A 21,353-nucleotide genomic window follows, 5' to 3' on the forward strand; every position below is an offset into this window, starting at 1 on the left:
CCCGCCTATTCCTGCAGCATGGCAGGGTTCCACCTGAGTCGCACGCTACCACGTAGAGCCCGCCCAAGGGAACGGTACCCGAATAGTTCTCTGCACCGTCCAAAACCTATTCTCCGTTCTTTTCGCGTCAGAAGCGTGGCACATCCATACGCTCAACCCCCGCAGGTTAGAATATTTCTATACTCTGACATCCTGAACCATCCCTCTGTTTTCCATAACCAACCTGCTTGTGATAAATACATTAAGTTTTGCATCCCGCATGTAAGTGCCCAGGGTTTTTCCTGTGTCTACGTAGGTTTTACCTGGGCCCAACTTATCTAGTTTTAGTCTAGAATAGTCAGTGAGAGGAGTTAGACATGGCGCCAATCGCTCCCATGGCTGACCAATCCCCTCCTAGCACATGATGCATGCTACCTCTCTTGCATGGTTTAAACCCTGCATGATTAGAGCGTATAGGCTTCGGCCTGAGACGCACTTAGTCTCCTCCCTAACCCTGACCCCTCCCAAATACACTTAGTATTAAGTTAGGTTAGAAAAAAATAAACGTTTTATAATAATTTTTCACGAAAAGTTGCATTAAAATTCGGCCTTGAAATTGTACTCCCATAGCGCCCAAAGAAGTTTCACTTCAAAAACAATCGCAAAAGGCTACTAAGAACATTGATACTGTTACGACCTATGTGGGGAGAACTGGGTTCGTAAGGATACTCCAATTAAGTTTTATTACAGTTTTTTTAATTACTAATATTTAAATTACTAATAAATAATTGTACTTAAAAATGTCCGATCACAAATAACTGGCACTTAAAAATGTTTATTCTCAAGTCACTTAATGTCTGTCAAGTTCCACGGTTCGTACTTCTCACTGGAGCTAGGCTCAACAGTGGTTCGCCCCTTACCTCGCGCCTGTCCACACACACATAGTCTCGCGCCACTCGGCCGCACTCTCTTGCGATCCAGTCGAAACTCCGCGTCACGCCAATCTCGAGGGGGGTCTCTCATACTCTTCGCCGATGTCGCACTTCCCTTCGCTCGGAATCGGCTCGGAACTCCCGCGAAGGCCGGCGTCGCGGCTTATATAGTCGTGGGTCATCTTTCCAGAACCGATGAGAGCGGCTGTGATGAGTTGCGTCATTCCGGGCCGACTCGAAGCCCGAACAGTCCAGAAGGGCGGCGCTCATTCGCTCCACTCCGCGCTGCTGCCCACGGAATTCCCAAGGCCGGTCAGGGATAGATAACAGCGCCGAAGCAGGATGATTGAGGGGTGGCGGAGGGGGAAGGGGGTAGCGACGACCCTTGTAATCCGACCAGGCAAGTGGCATGCCTCACTTCAGTGGACGGAACGTGACACAGCGCCTGGTTCCAGTGGTATGGCAGGGCCGCCAGCCAGCTCCGAACTTGGCGTGTGTCGTGGTCCTGTCTGCGTGCGTAACAATACTATGTACTTCAGAAAATGGTCAAACATGGGGAAATTTTCTGGACTCAGACTACAGCAGTAACTGGTTACACTGGCTTTGCTGGGTAAACCGTATAAAGTAAAGAAAATTTTGCGTTACATGACTAATTAGGGAGACTAATTCTGATACCAAGTTTAAGATTATCGCAGGCTCCAATTAATGTTATCATCAACTCTGTTCGCAAACTGAGATTTGGCAGTGTGACGCAACAGATCTCACGGAATCAAGGGACGTGCTCTTTAGGCTACATGTTTGCTTAAACTATACACGAATTAGGCACCTATTTAAATCTTCAACATGAGTTTCAATCTATACTGGTCTGTAAGTCTTTCATTAAGTTTATTTCCTTATATCGTCGTTGGAAATTTTGTAGAAGTTTCTCTTCTTGGTTTGCTTTGCATTTGCTTGTATCTTGTCGTTCCCTTCTGCACATTCCCTGCAAATAAATTCCGTTTTGTAGCATTTACAAAATATTTTGTAAATTTCCATTCTATAAATTATTTGACTGTCACTAAGAACCCGATTTTTCGATTCTATGAAATTATTTTGTTATTAACCCAAAATGTTTTTTTATGGTGAATATTGAAAATAATGTATTTGTTTCTGCGGGTAAAAATTTTATTTAATTTTTTTATTACTAGAATTTCATGAAATTTTGTCATTCCTATAACGATTTCTGTTTCATCGACTTGTGATGTATTGCACCTTTGCGAATTAATGCTATCGCTCGTTGTTTGTGATAGCAGTGATACTGCAATGTAGGTCTGTGCTGTGGAGGGAGAGCCTCAAATCACACGACGCCAGTAACGAAACCTGACAACAAAAGCTTCTCCGTATCGCGAAGATAAACGCCCCACGACTGTCACAATGACTCGTCGTTGCGTGACGCTTTCCTAGGAGTCGGTGACAGACTAGAGGTCGGAGGAATCTGCGGATTAGTTTTGCGATAGGAAAAAATTAAAACAAATTTCGCCTTTTGCCTGCTTCGCTGTTTGTGTGGAGTACCCTTGAAACAACGAGAAATCCTGCACGCAACGATTATCCGATTGCGGACGATTAAGTTTAGACAGCTCTCAAGTGAAGAACCAATTAACAGGTGACATTTGCCAGAACGCGCTCAGAATGGTGGAGTCCATCCCGAATATCTTAAAATACACGAATTTTTCTAGTACTCGGTGAAAACATTCTTCCCCCCACCTACACCCTCCTAAATTCACCAAGATATACTGTTAAATTTATAGTGGCGGACTGACTTTGATAAAGGTACTCATGGTTTATTGCTTAGGAAGTAAACAAAGCATTTTACATGTAAAATCACTAGAAACTAGTTGCCATGGAATGTTATTTTAATGCTAATATTTTAACATTTTCCTGAGAAACAAACAAATCGTATTCCTTAATTTATTCATTGTTAATGATTTGGTGAATTAAAATACTTGCTTGTTCAGATAAACATTATTTTTTCTTCATCAAATTTCACGGGAATGTATTCCATTACGTTCTTGTATGTGGATTAATTATAAAATATTAATAATAATGAAAACATTTTAACAGGAAAAATTATATGAATACGACTTATGTACGATAAAAATCTTTAACGTAAACCATTGCTGGTTCAGGGTGGTTATCAAACACTCGTTAAACCCACTAATATCAGTTATGTCCACAATTTCACATTTCTTAGACAATACGGAGATTTCCGTGGAAGGATTTCAGTCAGGAAAAGTTGACATTACAGGCGAACACAGTGCCCTGACATCGTCAAGACAGATACAACCAGAATGACAACATAACGAACTGCGCATAACACACTATTAAAAATTTTCACTTTCAATTTGCGAAGAAATAAAATTACAAATTATCCAGGAATATCGTAATTTTACTGATTTATTCGCGAATTTACGGGCATTGATTTCACTGAATTTGAATATGAACAAAAGAATATTCACAAAACTTTTAAAAACCTGGTCATTTCCACAGAAATAACACTCTTATTTTGTCCATGTGTGTGTTTACATTTGTTTGGAACGATACATAAAACTCGGAAGACGATATACGACGTGGTTTCTACGAATATTCCGTTATTTTAAATTACGGAGAAATTTTCGTTTATCTGAGTCGAATTCTTCGTTGAAAAGTCCCTAAATTTACTGTTAATTTCTAACAGTGCAGCAACATACAGACGCACCCAGTTATGGAACTCAACAGACAATCAGGACGACACAACGACGACAGCACGGACGGACACAAGTTTGCTTGTGTCTCATGACGAGAGCAGATGCCAGTTTTCCAAACATCGCAACTATTTCCGTCACAGATACTGAGTTCGTCCGTGCTGTCGTCTTCATGTCGTCCAGATTAGAATAACTGGGCGCGTCTGTGTGTCGCTGTGTTGACAGGAGTAGTTCCCGTATCTGCTTTTCTGGATGCAACTGTCTCGTTATTGTCAGCTTAACTGTGTTCGTCTGTACAGTCCATTTTTGCGACTAAATTATTTCTCTTTTAATTATATGGCCGGAGTGCATTTTCGTAGTCAAAATAAACTTTTCATTACAGGCAGTTGTTCTGCTTAAAATAGCAATGTGCCCTACAAAGTTACAATATCTTTCTTGTAGTATTAAAAACTGTTTCTTGGTACAAAGTTTCCAAAGGAATATTTTGTGAAAGGACAGGATGTTTTTTTAGGTACCAAGGTGGCTCATATCGAAGTCTACTAAAAGAGTAAAAAAAATCCAGAGTTTTGTTTCAGTCTACCGAAGATCTCATGTAGCTAGCTCAATTAGTTTTCAAACTTAAATTTTTTCAAAGCCCCTAGCAAACTTCAGTGACACACTGTATTTTGTTACGAAAGAAGCCTTGGGACGAAACTATTTTCGCTCACAGGAAACATTAAAGGAATTCTGACAGGAGGTCCATTTCATGGCGGAAGTAGTTTGTAGTATTTTTAGTTTATGACGTCAGTGACTCGAATGCATCGTCTGACGCCATTTCGCCTTTTTACCCGGAACTAATGCAGCTGATGCACGATTTAAGCTTCATGGTTTTCAGTAGATAATTTCCGGTAAGTGTTCATCTGGTTGTTTATTATTAGTTAGTTCGACCTTAGAATGCCCGTTTATAGTTCCGTTTCACTTTCAAAAATTCAGAGTCACAATAATTATCAAAGTTGTTGTTACATAGAAAACACTATAGTCAGCTGTTATTCTTGCTTTGATACAGCAGATAGACAATACTGGCTGAATCAGAATTTGATCCACAAACTTTGATCCACACAATTTTATCGACTGCAGTTTCATTGCGAAAAAAATAATCTCGAAAGTACACATTGTTCATTATCAGTTATAACCTACAAACATTTTATATGTTTTTGTAAATAGTGCAAATTAACATGTTTGTTTTAAATGACAGTTTACTCAACCATGAAGTAAAATTAATCGACTTATGTGGCAAAAATGCATGCATATATAAATTTATTTATGGAAGAGTAAAAATAAAGCAACTATGAAATATTAACATATTTACCATATTCAATTTTACAATTTTGATAGAATTTTTACTTGGACACATGAGAAAAAATACATCAAAATATGTACCTAGGTTTAACGTATGTGGAGTCTCTACTGCCACATCTATTTCGTTTCAAATTACACTTTTTATTTTTCACAGTGAAGAAAATTGTAAAATCGAAATTTCAAATCGAATAGTGTTAATAATCGATTCTTGTCTCGATATTAAATCGAATCACGTTCTCTGCAGCCGAGTTTTCACGGTTGTTTCAAGCATCTCGTTCCACGCATCGCAACGGCGATAGCGGGGTTCGCCGAAAGCGGCGGAGCTGTTTCAAGGCGACATTCAGCGTGGCCGAACTGACGTTATTGTTATTTGCTGTCCGTTATGTTTTCACATCGCCGATCCCGGATCACCGTGCTGTCGCAATGCGCGTTTTGAATAGAGACGTCGTGAGCTAGGTCTGACTAGTTACCACAGAGAAGCGTAGCGGCCAGCTAATGCGGACTCTTTTGGAGCCAGGAGAGACACATACGATGCCCTCCTTTCGAACTGGAAAAAAAGGTGTTAGAACTTTTGTTATTGGGGTATTTTGGACTGGCTTATAAACTGCGGCTTCGCTCGCGCAGTTTCAGGATATTGCAGATATTTTACAACTGTAATAAAACTGTCGGATATACTTAATCGTTTTTAATATAGAAATAAACGCAATAAAATTTCAAGGTTGTATAATATTTACTTCATAACCAAACCACAAAATTTTTTAATAATAATATTGTCTGAAATGGTAATGTGTAAGACCTTTTATTTTTTGTACACATTAGGAATGCAATTTTGTAACTAACGTTTTAGTGTATTATTCCCGTACCATGTACACTACTAATTCCATTTTTATTTCTTTCTTAAAATATTATCTACATCTCTCGTTTGTAATCATTATTATACGACAAACCATTAGTGCATGGGGTCAAAAAAAGGTGTTAAATTACAAAAAAAAATTATCAAAACTCCTATATTAGGCAAACAACAATTCTGTTCAGGTTATTTGTAAACATTATTAATGTTATCCAAATCATTTACCTGAAACAATTTTTGATACATCCAACCATGCATGCATCCGTTTTATTTTTATTTTAAAGACACGAGACGGCCTTTCTCCTTACTTTGACAAACTTTCATGGATAAACCTAGACGAAAGATGAAAATTGCCCAGCCTACTTATCTTCAATAATTCTTATTCATTCAAACTCCCCATTGTAACTTGCTACGAGATTTCATTTCCTAAACTCCCGCCACAATATCGGCACCTACTCATTCCAACTTGTCTCTGCTGGTTTCTATTCATTGCTCCAGTGCCTATCGTAGCTACGAAGGCCTACTGTTATGACAAATTATTTTGTAAACAACATCTGACAGCTTTATTAATTATTTAACATTGGCGTGATTTTATACCTGAACAAATGTTTTTTTTAAACTTGAATACTTTTGACGTAATCTGCTATAGTTGTCATCGAAGTAAGTTTACACGTCGGAAATAAAATCGTTTGCCTAAGGAAAGGTAGTTGTAGTTTTAGTATTAATTTTGACAGTTTTTAAATCACCAGTTATAAATTAATACCATATTTTAGGTAGTATAACAAACGCGCGTTTTCTCTCGGTTTGTCCGTTGTAAGTCTGTTAATTGCTTGTTGGAAACTCGGAACTAGTTCTCGGCTCTCCTGGAGCAATTTGACACGACCTTTGCCACCTTTCTCCTCCGCTACTCATGTGTGAAAAAGGCCGGGGATTCGGCTGGAAGAAAAAAAAAACAGTTTATCGCAGCCTTGGCGTGGCGAACAACATGGCCGACCGCTCCGGATCGCTCATCGCAAATGACCTGCGACATAGCCCCGTTTTCAAACTAGCCCCAAATATACATGTTTCCAAAATTATTTCTCATAAAATTACGTACAAACTACACAAAACATTGCGCGTAATGTACTTATTTAGGTGGTTATTGGTTCCCCCCCCCCCACCTTCTGATTGAGAACGTTTGCGCTAACGTGTGTTTAGTTTCTAATTAAAGGGAAAAAGAACATATTCCAAGCTGAAATATTCGCAGGAAACACAAGGCAAAAATTTACGTAATAAATTTGAATCACGAAATTTTTTACCACAGTTCCTACAATTTCATTAGCATTGCAAATGCTGTAACTGTTTAGTGAAATCCCTGATACTTATTTAATAATAACATTAATTTGAGAGGCATAAATGTTTACATTTCCGTTTTACGTTTAAAAGATAAACTCTAAACAAGAGACCCGTATGCACACTGCACTAGAATAGGACATACTTTTCCACGGTGAAGTGATCTCACGAGGAATGTCCGAAGTGGAATTGAAGCATAGGTTTCCTACCACGAAGACAAGGCCGACGTCTCACTAACTTCCTCTGAGCCGTGTCGTATGTGTCTCAACCAGTAGTCTCAATATTAAACAGGAAAAAAAAAATGTTCTGTGCTTTAAAAAAATATTTCATTTGGAAAACAGTTGCCAATAAATGGTTAGTAATACTACGTGTAAGATATTGTAACTTCGTACAACACATAGCTAATAGTTTTTTTTGCATAATTATATGAAATAATTTTTTTCGAGATAATACTGAGTATTTTATACGAAAATTGGCACATAATTGTATATTTTAATTGATGTTTCATTTAAGCATAACTGTTTAAACCACGGAAAAGAGAATATTCAATAATTTGAATTTATCTTGTATCATGTTTATTAATGGGCGCAGTTAATAGTGGAAAGCTATTTAGGGAAAGTTTTACAAATAACTTTAAATAAATGTAAATGCATAAACGTCTGGGTAAGAATATGAACCCAGTATAACAGAGATACAATTGTTTTCATGTGAATGTAAAAATTAAAAATATATTTAATTTTACATGTAAACTTTTGTTACATTAAAAATATTACAGTCTAAGGCACAAACCAAATAAATATAAAAAATATTAGTAATACATATTAAAACTTGGGATTCAAGGTCATTCATAGCTCAGGGCCCTTTGATTAAACATAACTATCAGAAATTGTAACTGGAATATCAGCCAGAACTCGCTAAGGCGAGTGAAAAGGTTGTTTTCCTGTTGGCAATGCCGTTTTGTATAACACTACATTCACTCACTTTTCGACAAAGAATTCACTTCAATGCAAACGACAACTGGATATTCGTATAAACTTCGCTGGATTCCGAATCCGAAAGTCTGTGTTTAGTTGTAAATAGGGTTAACAAATTGAGGAAGAAGAAAACAGTGTTTTTGGTGTGAACCATTTTTTTTTAAATATTTTGTTACCGCGGTAAGATGTTTATTGTGAGTTCATACTCAAAGAAAGTAATCTCAGTTACAGCAAATATACGAAAATAATTGTAAATTTACTATTTTCCTGGATGATTAGTAAGCTAGTGCTCTTCGTAACTTTAGGATTATGAACTGTTAAAACAATATATATATATATATATATATATATATATATATATATATATATATGGAACAGAAATATTCATGTAAAATTACAGATATTTGTAAATTTGTAAATGAACATGAAAACAAATCATTACAAAATAGTGTTCACTGTAATACTGGGTTTGGATATCTTATCTAGGCTTTTATTCTTTGTTTTGTCTTCAGCAACTCCAATAGTTAAAACATATTTACAAACCGTTCCCTGAATTTTTTTCTTCCAGTATTAACTGCGCGCATTAATAAGCGAGTATCTTTTCAACGATATACAAAAAAAAACATATGCTTGAATGAAACATCAGGTAAAATATAAAAAAGTATGTGCCAATTTTCGTAAGAAGTACTCAGTATAACCTTAAAAAAAACACACGTATTTTAATATAAGCAAAAAAATAACCCCTAGCCTTGTGTTCTACAAAGTTACAATATTTTTCTTGTAGTATTTCAAAATATTTCTTGGAAACAGTTTTTCAAAGGTTAATCTTTTGTATAAGTACAGGGATAGGACTATATGTATTTATTTTCCCTCCTGCGCGGAGCCCTGTTCGTGGTAGCCTGAGGGTTCCGAGCAGCCGGCGGCGGCGAAGTGTGGAAACGCAGCATCCTGCCGACCCACATGCGAAGGACTCGCGCATCCTAGCGGCGCCGGCGCGGCGGCGTAATTGGTTACGGGCCGCGAGGACCTTGTTACGTCACGGACACGGCGCATTGTTCCCCCCCCCCCCCCCTCCACGAGCTATCGGCAAACAGCAGGAGATTCGCACCTCGAATCAATGAATGACTGAGTGAATGCAGCGGCAACATCTGGTCGACCTTGAATGCCGTTAAGGGCGGTGAGAGGTGAAGTTACGTGAATGCTGTGCGCCGGTGGAACGTGTAAGGGAGCGTGAATGAGAGAACTCAGAGAAAACCCATCTTCGCCAGACAACGTTACACTTAAGAGGGATGGAACATGTAAACGAAATAAGTAACGTTTCGTTTAAAACATTTTTTTTTGTGTCATAATAAAAATTTTTTTAATTTTTTTTATTATATAGAAGAATTTGCCTTCGTTAAGACAGGGAGAGCTAAAGGTAATCGCATATTACTGAAAATATATCCCGAATTATAGCCAAATTAACTTTTACGGGCCCGGTAACAAATCACTATAACAATAAAAATAAGACGCTGCTGCGTGGCCGCCAGTTGCGCTAGGAGTGAAACTTCACAGAAAGGAGGATAGAACATTTTTTAGGGTACTGTAATATTTGAAACACTCCTAATCTCTCGTTGAAAATAGGTCTTTATTTATTAGTGTCTGGCCATGTCTTCAATAAGATCTAAGAATTAATTAATGGACTTATGATAGCTAATATATGATACGTAACCATACTGGAAATGTCTATGTATATTGTCACAATTCTAATGCTAACACCGGAGCCAAACTCAAAGTTAAAAGTTCTAAAGTGTGAAAATACGAGTTGCGATAGTATGTAAAATAATGCAAAAGTATGAAAAATAGGCAAACATATGCGAAAGTATGAGAAGGTATGTAAACATTAAAAAAAGTAATGGGAAGTATAATAAATAATGCACTCGTGCCGCCATATGCAAACGGCTGAAACGATGTTTCAATTCAAAACAATTTTTAAAACCCCACGCCACTGAAAAAAAATTCATTACAAGCGTTACATGCGTTATCTTCGTTTTTTACTCATTACCGCTATCCTGTAATTCTGATACTATTTTACCGGCTGTAAAAAGGTTTCACTTCAAAAGTACCAATCTACGATCACAGACGCAACATGCAGTTTTAGTAGGTATCACTTCTCTCAGTACTAAGTAATAAGTATTTCACCATGCGCACACAAAGTGCCATAAATAAGCGCAGTGTGTTCCGTATACAAATGTTCACTCCAAAAAGGCCATGGTGACAATCATGGATAAAAAAAATAAGTTACTTAATTTATGGTGAGCTCTAACTACAGGTCCTAATAATTCAATAGCTTTTATTGCAAAGATTATATCTGTGATGCCAAATATTTCATTTTTATCTATTTCATGTGAAAGAATATGTGAAATTATACCAAAACCAGATAAAATTATAATATTTACTAATATACTTTTGTATCTTCGTAAATTTACCGTTATCTTCATAAATCTACGGTTACTAAGTTTATTGATTTTGAACATGAGTCCACGAAAATAATCTTAGTGTACTAGCAAAAATTTCAAATACTAGTTAAGGCTACTGCAAAAACACACTTATTTCATTTACGAGCGTGTTTACCTTACAAAAAAAAAAAAGAACTCAGAACAAAGATTCAATTATTTGAAATAACGAAGAATTCTTCGTTAATTGGAGTTAAATTCTTGGTTGAAAAGTCCGTTAATTTACTGCAATTTCTAAGGTTCGACTTCCAGCGTAGTCTTATCAGGGAATTGTAGTCGAGAACGAGGCACATGGATCTTCTCATGGCACCTCGTTCCATCGGTTCTCTGTTTTCCATCACTGTAAAAACCTTTTTGTAAATTGAACTGAAATAATCATGTAATATTATAGCTATTTGTAAATTTGTACATTTACATGAAAGAAACTGTACGTATGGCTAAAAAATATTAGTAATAATACTGGGTTTGGATTATTGCCCGGGAATTAAAGCTTCCATTGGTTCCAGAAACTACGTTAGTGGAAGTTATTTGTAAACTGTTCCCTGAATAGCTTTCCAGTATCAACTGAGCACATTAACAAGAATTGTGAAACAAAATGAAGCCAAATGATTTTAATGGTTTAAAAAAATTTTGCTTTTATAAAACATCTATCAAATTTTAAAACTACCCGCAAATTTTCGTAAGCGCAGCAAGAAATTTTTAGAGTATTGTTTGCATAAACGTACATATTTCATTTATCAAAAAAAAAATTTCCACGGCAACATTATTTTTCTTGTTGTATTGTAGAATATTTCTTGGCAACTGGTTTCCAAAGGAACCTTTTGTAAAAGTAAAAAAAAAGTTGTTATGTGATCTCATCGCACTTGATCGTGTGCAATGACTCCGAAGCTGAGACGCTAAGTACAAGCATTCAATGGTACAAGTTTGTTCACGGCCTCTGATGTTAGTGATTGTGAGGGTCGGCCCGTTGTCTGGCCTTGGCGGGGTTGGAATGTGCCAGGCGAGAGGATACCGCACAGGTCTGACATTGCCTTCCGCACGACCAATACCGAACCCGGGAAGGAAGTTTTTTCTACAAGTGAAAATATTCCCGACCTAGCCTGAATCTGAACCCGGATCACGTGGCTCGCTAACCAAGAACTATAACCGCTTTTTAAATGTAATATGTATTTAAATAAATATTTTTTTTCCTCTGTGGTAATTTATATCACCATTCATCGACCATTTTTGAAATAAACAATTTACCTTATCGACTAACTCTTGTTACTAGTGACGAATTTTTTTTATACCGTATTTAGACATTTCAAATTTTCACCGTGACCTTACCTGGGACTCGAACTCATAACCACTCGCGTCAAAGCAGGCAATCTCCGAATGCGTGACGGACGTTTGGAGTGGATTTAATCTGGTGTAGTTTTGAACACATAACGCTAGTTTCGAGTGAGTTGATTCGGCATTATACTTAACCACTGGGTCGTTTATTATCAATTTAGATCTTCGTAAATGTTGGATGAATTAATTTTTTTCCCCCCAACGTTGTAGCGATAAGGAGACGCTAAATCACAATAGGAGGAACGACTGGTCACAGAATGAAAACCACACGCTAAGGTGCTGTGTTCCAACATTGGATTGCTTATTCACCAATGTATAGAGACATCCACACACACATAAATTAGTACAATGTCTACTGTCGGCTGCTGAATTTGTACCTTCCAGGCGGTCATGGTTAGGAACATGTCTTTTTTGAGAACAAAAATCTATTTGCTCACCATACTGCAATAAGGTATGACCGCGTAAGCGATTGTTTCAATGTAATTGGCGGCCGTCTGCAAGAAAAGCCATTCCACTATTTGGCCTGGCCATTTGGCACGTGTTTGCTTCCGCACTGAATGGCCATGATAGGTGTGATGACAGTAGACATGCGCCTGAAATAAACCCAGCCAACCACGAAACAAACAGCTCGTCTGGAAATATGTTTGAGAAAATTGCCTATGTAGAGAACAGGAAATTTCACGTATTGTTTTGGTCACAAAGTAGATTGCAAACACGTATACATTTTGAATTGGTTCGGTGATTGGCTAACAATTTTTTGGACACTCTCCTTGTGGGCCAGTCAACTACCAGCTAGCAGTTAAAAGTGGACGAATCACGTAGAACCACTTCATAGAAGTGGAAGTTCTACGGCAATAATTCAACCAATAGAAAAGAAGATGTGGGTAGAGTATACTTGGGGCAGTATATTTCAGACTGAGGTTCAAGTTACTAACCACGCCAGCATGCAAGAACGCAAGACGCAAAATTTTCAGCAACCACGCATTCTAGAATCCTGGTTTACAAACTTCGCAAGGTGCAATAATACAACGTAAGTATTGTTCAAGTTCCACCTTTCTTACGTTTCTTCTGGTGCTTCCGACTGCCACATTTAAAGAGCAGAATTCCGAAAACTGCTAAAGATGCAGACTTTTGTGCAGAAAAGCCCATGATGTGCTGAATTACGTTTTCACTTATTAAACTTTCACACAGTTAAGGAAAATAACACTTCTTAATCAAATTATTGAAAATTTATTGTGATTTCGTGATATTTTAATGGCATATAAAAAGAAACACGAGGTAGAAATTGGTTTTCTACTGTTTTACAATTTTAAGTTATAAGGTAGATGGCGTCTTGTGACTTGCGAGCTTTATAAACGACCGAGATTTTCTTGCACTCACTGGTTGTTTGTTGTGTTGCTGCGGAGTTGCGTTCCTTGCCTAGTTTATAGTTTACAGACCCACCCTGACGCCAATTGTATACGTAAAATTTTCGGGAGCCTCCCAATATAACTGAAAAACTCGCGTATCTTGGCAAACGCAGATGGTGAGCTGTTGAAGTACGAACATATTTAATAGCTTTATTATTCTGGTTTTTAATGTAAGATGAGTTTGAACTTACAATGCACAGAAAAAGAAATGTTTTACAAAGAATTCCTTTGGAAACCAGTTGCCGAGAAATAGTAAGTAATACTACAAGAAAGATATTGTAACTTATATAAAATACTTATTAATACTATTTCTGGCGAAAATTGGCGCATAATTTTATATTTTAATTCATGTTTCATTTAAGCATATTATTTTAAGCCATTTGACATTATTTGGTTTTATTATGCTTATTAATGTGCGCACTTAATACTGAAAAGCTATTCAGGGAACGGTTTACAAATAACTTTATTGGATGTACTGGGACAACACGAAGCATAAATTCCCGGGTAAGAATACGAACTCAGTATTACCGCGAACACCATTTTCTAATGATAGTTGTTTACATGTAAGTGTACAAATATACAAATATCTGTAATTTTACATGAATATTTACGCTCCACTTACAAAAAAAACTGCAGTGTGGAATAAATAACTGCAATATTAGCGTTATTTTCTAGTGCTGGGTTTGACTCCATAAAACGTGTGCACAACTAAGTCGTCGTCACGAGTTCACTGGTCACCGTCACATTTCACCTTCTCTGCGGGACGAGCATTATTAGGTCAGAATTTTATTTTTTATTGGATTTCATTCCTTTCAGGGCATGTAGCATTACCCTTGATCCAATGACACGCAAAATTAAATTGTAGAAACATAATTTTAGACGGTTGCCAAATAATAACACGAACCAAGTAAGTCTCTCTATGCACTGCTAGTTTTTTTGCTGTGAAATGACTAGTTTACGTTCAAAAATTTTAATGAGACGTGAAAACCAACGCATAAGCCAATGTTTGCAACGTCCGCAGTTTTGACCACTGAATGGCAAATCGTGAGCTCTCGTTCGGATAAGACGAGACTCGATCAAAATTGCATATCCCATGGAGGTAAGAAGTTAGGTGAAGTGTGTGTGACCTTCGTCACGTAAAGAATAATTGAAGTCAAACTTAGAACGACAACCGCTTCCCCTATTCCTTCTGGTTAGCAAAACATTTGTTGCTATAATAGTTTGAAGCCTGGTTTTGTTTAGCAATACTCAATTCGTGACAATGTTTTTAAGATACTTTTTTTTTAAAGCTATTAAACCAATTATTCTTGGCTTGGGGTTTTTAGCCACGTCAAAAGTGAAGAATTCACCAAAATTTCGACCAACATTGTATATAGTCGCCATCATCAAGGTGATAGTCTCATACTGTAGGCATACTACTCAAAAGTGTCCAAAGTGAAGGTTTAACCAACGTTTCGGTCAACATTGTAGAAACCATCATCATAGTAACCGTCTTCTATTGTCATACTTAAAAGTGTCAAAAGTGAAGAGTTCACTGAAGTTTCGGTCGAAGTTGAAGTCGCTATCATCAGGGAAGCAGTCTCCTACTGTCCTACATGTCCAGCATTGAACGACGTTTCGGGCAATGCTGCAGTCGCCAACATCGGGATTACAGTGTCATACTCTCCTGCTCAGTAAGAACTTGTTTCCCTGAAGATAGCGACTGAAGCGTCAACTGAAACATCGTTGAACTCTACACTTTAGACGCAGCTGAAACCCTCAAGCCATGAAACCTCAGACGAAGGCCTGCTATCTGTATTAAACAGCATGACCTCTACATCTATATTAGACGAACAGTGCAGACTAACACCTCCATGGCGCGAGTGTTTAGAGCAGAGAGGACCAACTCCACTCTTTTCGAGGGCCAGATATCATTTTTGAGGAACAGACACTCATGAATTAATGCCAATTGTCTTACAATATTTTTTGTCTTTTTAATCTCTAGGATAACCGATACGTAAAACATTTGGCATGTGATGAGAAATTAAAAATAATTATTTTAAAAATAGCATATACATAAACACTTTGCATCTAAGAAGAACTGCCACGAAAGAAAATATAGAGATTAAAAAAAACTAAGTATTTTCAATGTTTTGTGAGAATATGTATCATGTCTTCATAACAGTGTCTTCATAACTGCGTTGCAAACAAAGAGGCAATTTACCTGGTAATATTTATTTATTGTACAAGTCTTTAGGCGAGCCGGTAGGTACAAGTCTTTAGACGAGGGGATAGTAACCTTATTTATTCCTGTTCCATAATTTCGTGTTTTTTTTATTATTTTAAATAAATTTATAATATAACTATTGGTACTTGTTTATTAAGTGTTTAATATTTTAGTAAGTATTTAAATTACCAGTTTTAAGAAACCTAAAGGTCAGTATTTTACGATAACCTTAGCATGAAATAAGAACATGTTTTCGTTTTGCATACAGTTTTAAATTAATCTTTGTGTATTGCCTTTGATATTAATTACGCAATAATACTTATAAAGATTATAAATCGATAAAAAATTTGAATTCCTCAAAACCTTAAAAAAACTCAGGTTTGTAGGAATGTAAATTTTTTTGTTATTGATTTATGAATTATGTACAACAAAAAACAAAAATGCATGTCAAAGTCTACACAAAACGATTAATTTTAAACTATATACAACACGACTTGGAAAATTAGCGAATTAAATGAATTCCAAGATATGCTCCACGATTCTCTGCGTACTTGAGAAAACTTCACCTGTTCACTTCTCGATTGAGTCACTAATTGACCCAGAGTCTCCTATGTTAACTGCGAACCAATAGCAGAAGCAGCACAATGTTTGTAACCCGGTCTCTAACTGACGACAGCTACGTCATGAAGGCGCGGCAAGACGCGACTGAAGGGTGCTCGTTGCTACCTATCTGCTGACCACCCTGGTGGGCGGAGCGCGCTCACCTGCGCTCCAGCGAGAGGTTGGCGAGCTCCGGCACGCGGCACCAGTGCTCCTCGGGCACCAGCGTGATGAAGATCTGCGCGAAGTACGTGAAGGCGACGAAGAACGCGAACGGCGCCAGCAGCGCGAACAGGATCTTCTGGTAGAGGCCGAACTCGCCCAGGTGCGGCAGCACGTCGTCGAAGTCGATGAGCTTCTGCTCGACTCCCTCCACTAGCACCGCAGGCGGCGGCGCGGCCTCCTGGGGCGCCATGGTCCACGCGCGCGCGAGGTCGGGCTGCTCTCTCTCTCTCTGGTCGAGGGAGACACTCCCGGCCCGCTGCGCGTCCCACGGGCGACTGGACACGCGAGGGGCGCCGCGCCGCCTCTTATAGGCGCCCGCCCTCCCCCCGCCCGCCACGCGCATGGCCCGGGTGTTCCGCGGGATCTTCCGTCCGCAGGGCAGACTGCACTGGCTCCAGGACACTCTCCTCAACCAACGGCTAGCAGCTAGCGAGTGGCCGAACCACGTAGAACCACTCCCCAACAAGGAGAAGGCCTACAAGCAATAATTAAGCCAAATAGGAAAGAAGATGTGGGTCAAGAAGTATGAACCATTGGCGGATCTAGTGAAGGACCGGTACTCTGTTGAAAAGGTGATTTTCTCTTCCCTCACAATCAGTGCGCGAGGTGTTTGGGGAGCAAAATCATTTCAACATCTATCAAAGCTGAGATTGCTTGACATCAATGATGCCAAGATCCTATCAACCCGAGTTCTGCTCGGGGGGTGATAGGGGCTGTACGTGTGTTTAACCGCCGGACAGCTATTGGTGGGAGAGCTATTGGCTGTTGATCGGAATCCTCCTTTTGAATAGTGCTACCTCCTCCAGCTTGAGGTACAATATAGAGGGCAGTGCATTTCAGCCTCAGGCTTAGGTTACCAACCACGCCGGCATGCAAAGGACGCAAGACGCAAAATGTTCGGCAAACCACACATTCTAGAGTCCAAGGTGCAATAACACAACGCAAGTAATTGTCCAACCTTCCAACTTTCTTGAGTTTTTGCTTGCGTATCCGACTGCAACATTTGAAGGGCAGAGTTCCGAAGACTGTTTAAGACGCAGACGTTCTGTGCAGAGAAGTCCATGATGTGCTGCAGTATACGTTTTCACTTGTTGAAATTTCACACAGTGAAAGAATGTAACACTTTTATTAATCAAATCATTGACTATATCTTTTGTTGATAACATAGTCCAGGCCTCTTGCATTTGAGAACAGAGATTGACTGGAGTGTTTCTCTTAGCATAGATGACCTAAATTATGTTTTTTTTTTCCAAGCTAAAGATACGTTCGCATTCAGCATTACTGTGTGGTATACTTAAAATGGAAAGCATTACCCTTGATATTCTGTCACATTTACAAACCCCTTCAATTCCTTGCATATTTATCCGAAACTAATTTCTAATTAAACCCCTGTCACATTACTGAAAACTGATGAACTGTCAAGCACACAAAAATCTAATAAAAAGTTCACAAAAATTTCAGTAAGGGTTGCTGTGATAATTCAGTGTCTGTGTATGTTAGAGGTTTTACGCTTGACGTGTTTCGAAGCATGGTTGCAAGTTATTGGGGCATTCTTATGAGTAATTACTCTCCGTGTTGAAAGTATCGATTGTGAAGGACTTTCGAACGAGAACCCATTGTACATTCCGGCATGTTAAACAAGTCCTGCCGTCCTTGCCCGGAGGATTTACGTTCGAACACGATCTCCTGGCGCGAAAGTGGGCAGGTGACGCACAAGGGGTTTTCAAAGGACATTTCAACACTTAAAAACTTTATGTCGGACGGGCTTGATGGTAAATAGCTTGCTTGCACATTTACTCAATTGGTTAGTATCATGAATGTTTATGCTTATAAATTCGTGTCTATTGTTAATCCTTTTGAATTAATTTACTATAAAAAACAATGAATAATTGTTTAAAATGTATTCATCCGTTAAATAAGTACTCACTTGTAGGTTTTGAAAAACTTAAGTTAGTTAAAATTTAAATCTTAATATGAATAAAGTTTCTTGTTTACAGTTTTGAATTTAATGTTTGTATAAGGCCTTTTTTTAAGCGTGTAAATTGTTGGAATATCATTCCTAAATCAATAATATAAAAAAAGATTTGTCTGTGTCCACGTGCGAATAATCGCTCGGTATTTTTTTTCTTTAATTATCACATCATCAATGAAAATGTTATAATTAACCGTAAAATAGTTATTGATTGTGATTGTGTTAGAATAAATAAGCTAAATTAGATTATGTATGTAGTGTATAGTAGTATTAATAGAATTGGTTGTACTTGGGTATAAAAAAATAACGTAGTTATACTGTTATATCTCCTGCTCCCGTCATCGTAGCGAGATAAAATATATACCAGTTTTTAACTCTAATCATAAGCTATTAAATAAAACAAAAAAAAACAAACAAATCAGTCCAATAATTTATGCGTGATGCTCAAACAAACATATAAATATTCAATAATAATATCAAAATAAAATGAAAACTTTTAAATAAACTATTATTTTACCTCATTAATAAAAATTATGTATATCATGATACCAAATTTGTATGGATTAACTGCAGGTTTTTGCTAAAAAGGATAAATACATTTTAGTTCTTATTTGTATGTATTATGTATTATTATGTTATAAAATATATGAATGATTGTTTACTTTAATACCTAGAAACCTGACATTATTAAGGGTTGGGATAAACACTAATTTTTTATTTATTTTTATTATAAAGTAAAGAGTTTTAAAATTGTATAAGACATGACTTACTGCTATCAATTCACGCTATAAACTATTAAGTAAAAATAATTGTGTTTATAAAACAATTTATAAATTATATATAAAAGTTAAATTATCCATTCAATTAAAATCTCTAGAAAAATATACAAACTAATATTTCATAATTAATTTTGGTAAAAAAATCGTTTAATCCAGGAAACAGACAATGTACATTTACAAATCCTGCTGGGAATCGAACACACAGAGTGTGGACTGGCGCACCTGACGTGCCACCACAACTTTCTCGTCCGATAGTTGGGGACACTGCGTTGCAAGATGATGTTTTGGCACGAACGTAAACGGGAAATGTGGATTTCGCATGACTCGAGCATCCACAGGAAGAGTAACGAATCGTAAATACTGTCAGAGAACACTTTGAATCAATTAGGAATTAACTGAGAGATCCATAATTGACTGTCGGTCCTGAACTAGAAGTGCAGTTAGATGTACCAGTCCAATTGAAAAGGAGGGGCAATTAGTTTAGAATCACGGTTGAATCCTGGATTGATAGTGAGGTTAAAAGTTGCAGGTGGTTAGACGCTTTTCAAAACGAAGTGTGATGATAGCGATAAGGAGCGGGCGGAAGAGAATTCGGCAGTTTAATTGTGCGGATTTTAGCTCCTCATAGTCGATAAGAACGGGGTGAGCAAAGTTTAAAACAAAAAGAAGGAACATAAATGTTTGACTGAGAGGAAAGTGTAGAATTAATCTGGTCTTATTAATTTTTTTATAAATATATAAGAGAAGTATTTTGTGGTAATATGTGCCTTCCCCCAGATTAATCTAAATGAATATCTATTTTGTTGTCTGTGTTTGCGAAAAGGAATACTTAGTTATTCTAATATCAGATAGAATGACATTTTCTGTTGGAAATGGCCCAGATAACTTTAAACTCATTTCCTCAAAAATGCTCAGTTAATAAAATTGCCTTAAAGTAATTTAAAATATTTTTTTCTAACGTTTAGACAACAACCAAATAATTACTATGTTTTTAAAATTTCATTAATGTGTAATTACATTCATTTGTTCTACTTTCACGCTTGTTTATTTTTGAGTTAGATTATAATATCTTTGTATGTTGTATATTTCTGCACTTAACCGCATCTGGATGTCATTTATCCCTACACTGTAACTATTTTTTGTAAAAATGGAACATAAATATTAATGTTAAACTATAGATATTTGTAATTTTTTCATTTACATAAAAACAACTGCATCACTACAAAATAGTGTCCCCAGTAATACTGAGTTTGGATTCTTACCTGGGCATTTATTGCTTTGTGTTGTCCCAGTACCTAAAATAGCGAAAGTTTTTTATTAACTTTTCCCTGAATAGCTTTCCAGTATTAACTGCGCACACAATAAGCATAATTAAACAAATAAAGTGAAATTATTGAATATTAGATTATCTTTTCCATGGTTTCAAAATAGTATGCTTGAAAGAAAGATTAATTAAAAATAAAATTATGCGCTAATATTCGTAAGAAATACTCTATATTATCTAGGAAAAAGTTCAAATTTCATACTTGCAAAAATAACCATAGCCATGCGTTGTACAAAGTAAATTTATCTTTCTTGGAGTACTACAAACTATTTATTGGCAACTTATTTCCAAAGGAATCTTTTATTAGATTACTGAAATTATTATTTTTGTGTAGAACCCTGCATATAGTAACTACAATGTGCGCCGAAACAGTCTAAGATGAGCGCGGTTGAATACATGCGAAGTGCTACATGAGAATACTCCACTGTAAACGATATGAGAAGGTCTGTGCTCCAAATTAAAAAAATAATTCACTCTGAACGTAAAGTATAAGAACAAGGATATGGTTGACTCATTGCCCGCTTTAACAATCTCTGCCACCAAGGACATGAAACATGAAAGTATCGGGTCCTTCGTAATTATGGTTGTACAGCAAGGACACAGTATACTTCAAAAAATCGATAGTATCACAAAAAATTTCTCGAATTATTTCGGTAGCAAAGTGGACTAACATTTAATCAGTGATGGCCAAAATCATAATTTTTGAGAGCCAGATATTATCTTTTAAAGTATTCTAAATTAATTCTAAATTATTCTTAATTTCTTGCAAAAATGTTTAATGCGTTATTATTCTGCAGAATAATCAGTAAATATATTTGCTCGTTACCGAGGTTAGATGTTACACATTACTGGCGAGTACTAAAAGACTGGCTGAATATTTTATACG

The 21,353-nt window shown here is 37.0% G+C and overlaps 1 protein-coding gene across 1 annotated transcript in view; it reads right to left on the bottom strand.

Annotated features, from left to right (window-relative positions):
* The window catches only part of LOC134528003 (organic cation transporter protein), a 60,717-nt gene extending 44,050 nt beyond the window's left edge, over window positions 1–16,667 (bottom strand). Inside the window, exon 1 of the mRNA XM_063361157.1 lies at window positions 16,332–16,667. Coding sequence (XP_063217227.1) covers window positions 16,332–16,582 — 251 coding nt within the window. The 5' untranslated portion in view covers window positions 16,583–16,667. The remainder of the gene's footprint in view (window positions 1–16,331) is intronic.
* Between the last annotated feature and the right edge of the window lie 4,686 nt (window positions 16,668–21,353).

This window comes from Bacillus rossius, chromosome 1 (genome assembly GCF_032445375.1).
Source record: "Bacillus rossius redtenbacheri isolate Brsri chromosome 1, Brsri_v3, whole genome shotgun sequence".
Classification (NCBI taxonomy): domain Eukaryota; kingdom Metazoa; phylum Arthropoda; class Insecta; order Phasmatodea; family Bacillidae; genus Bacillus; species Bacillus rossius.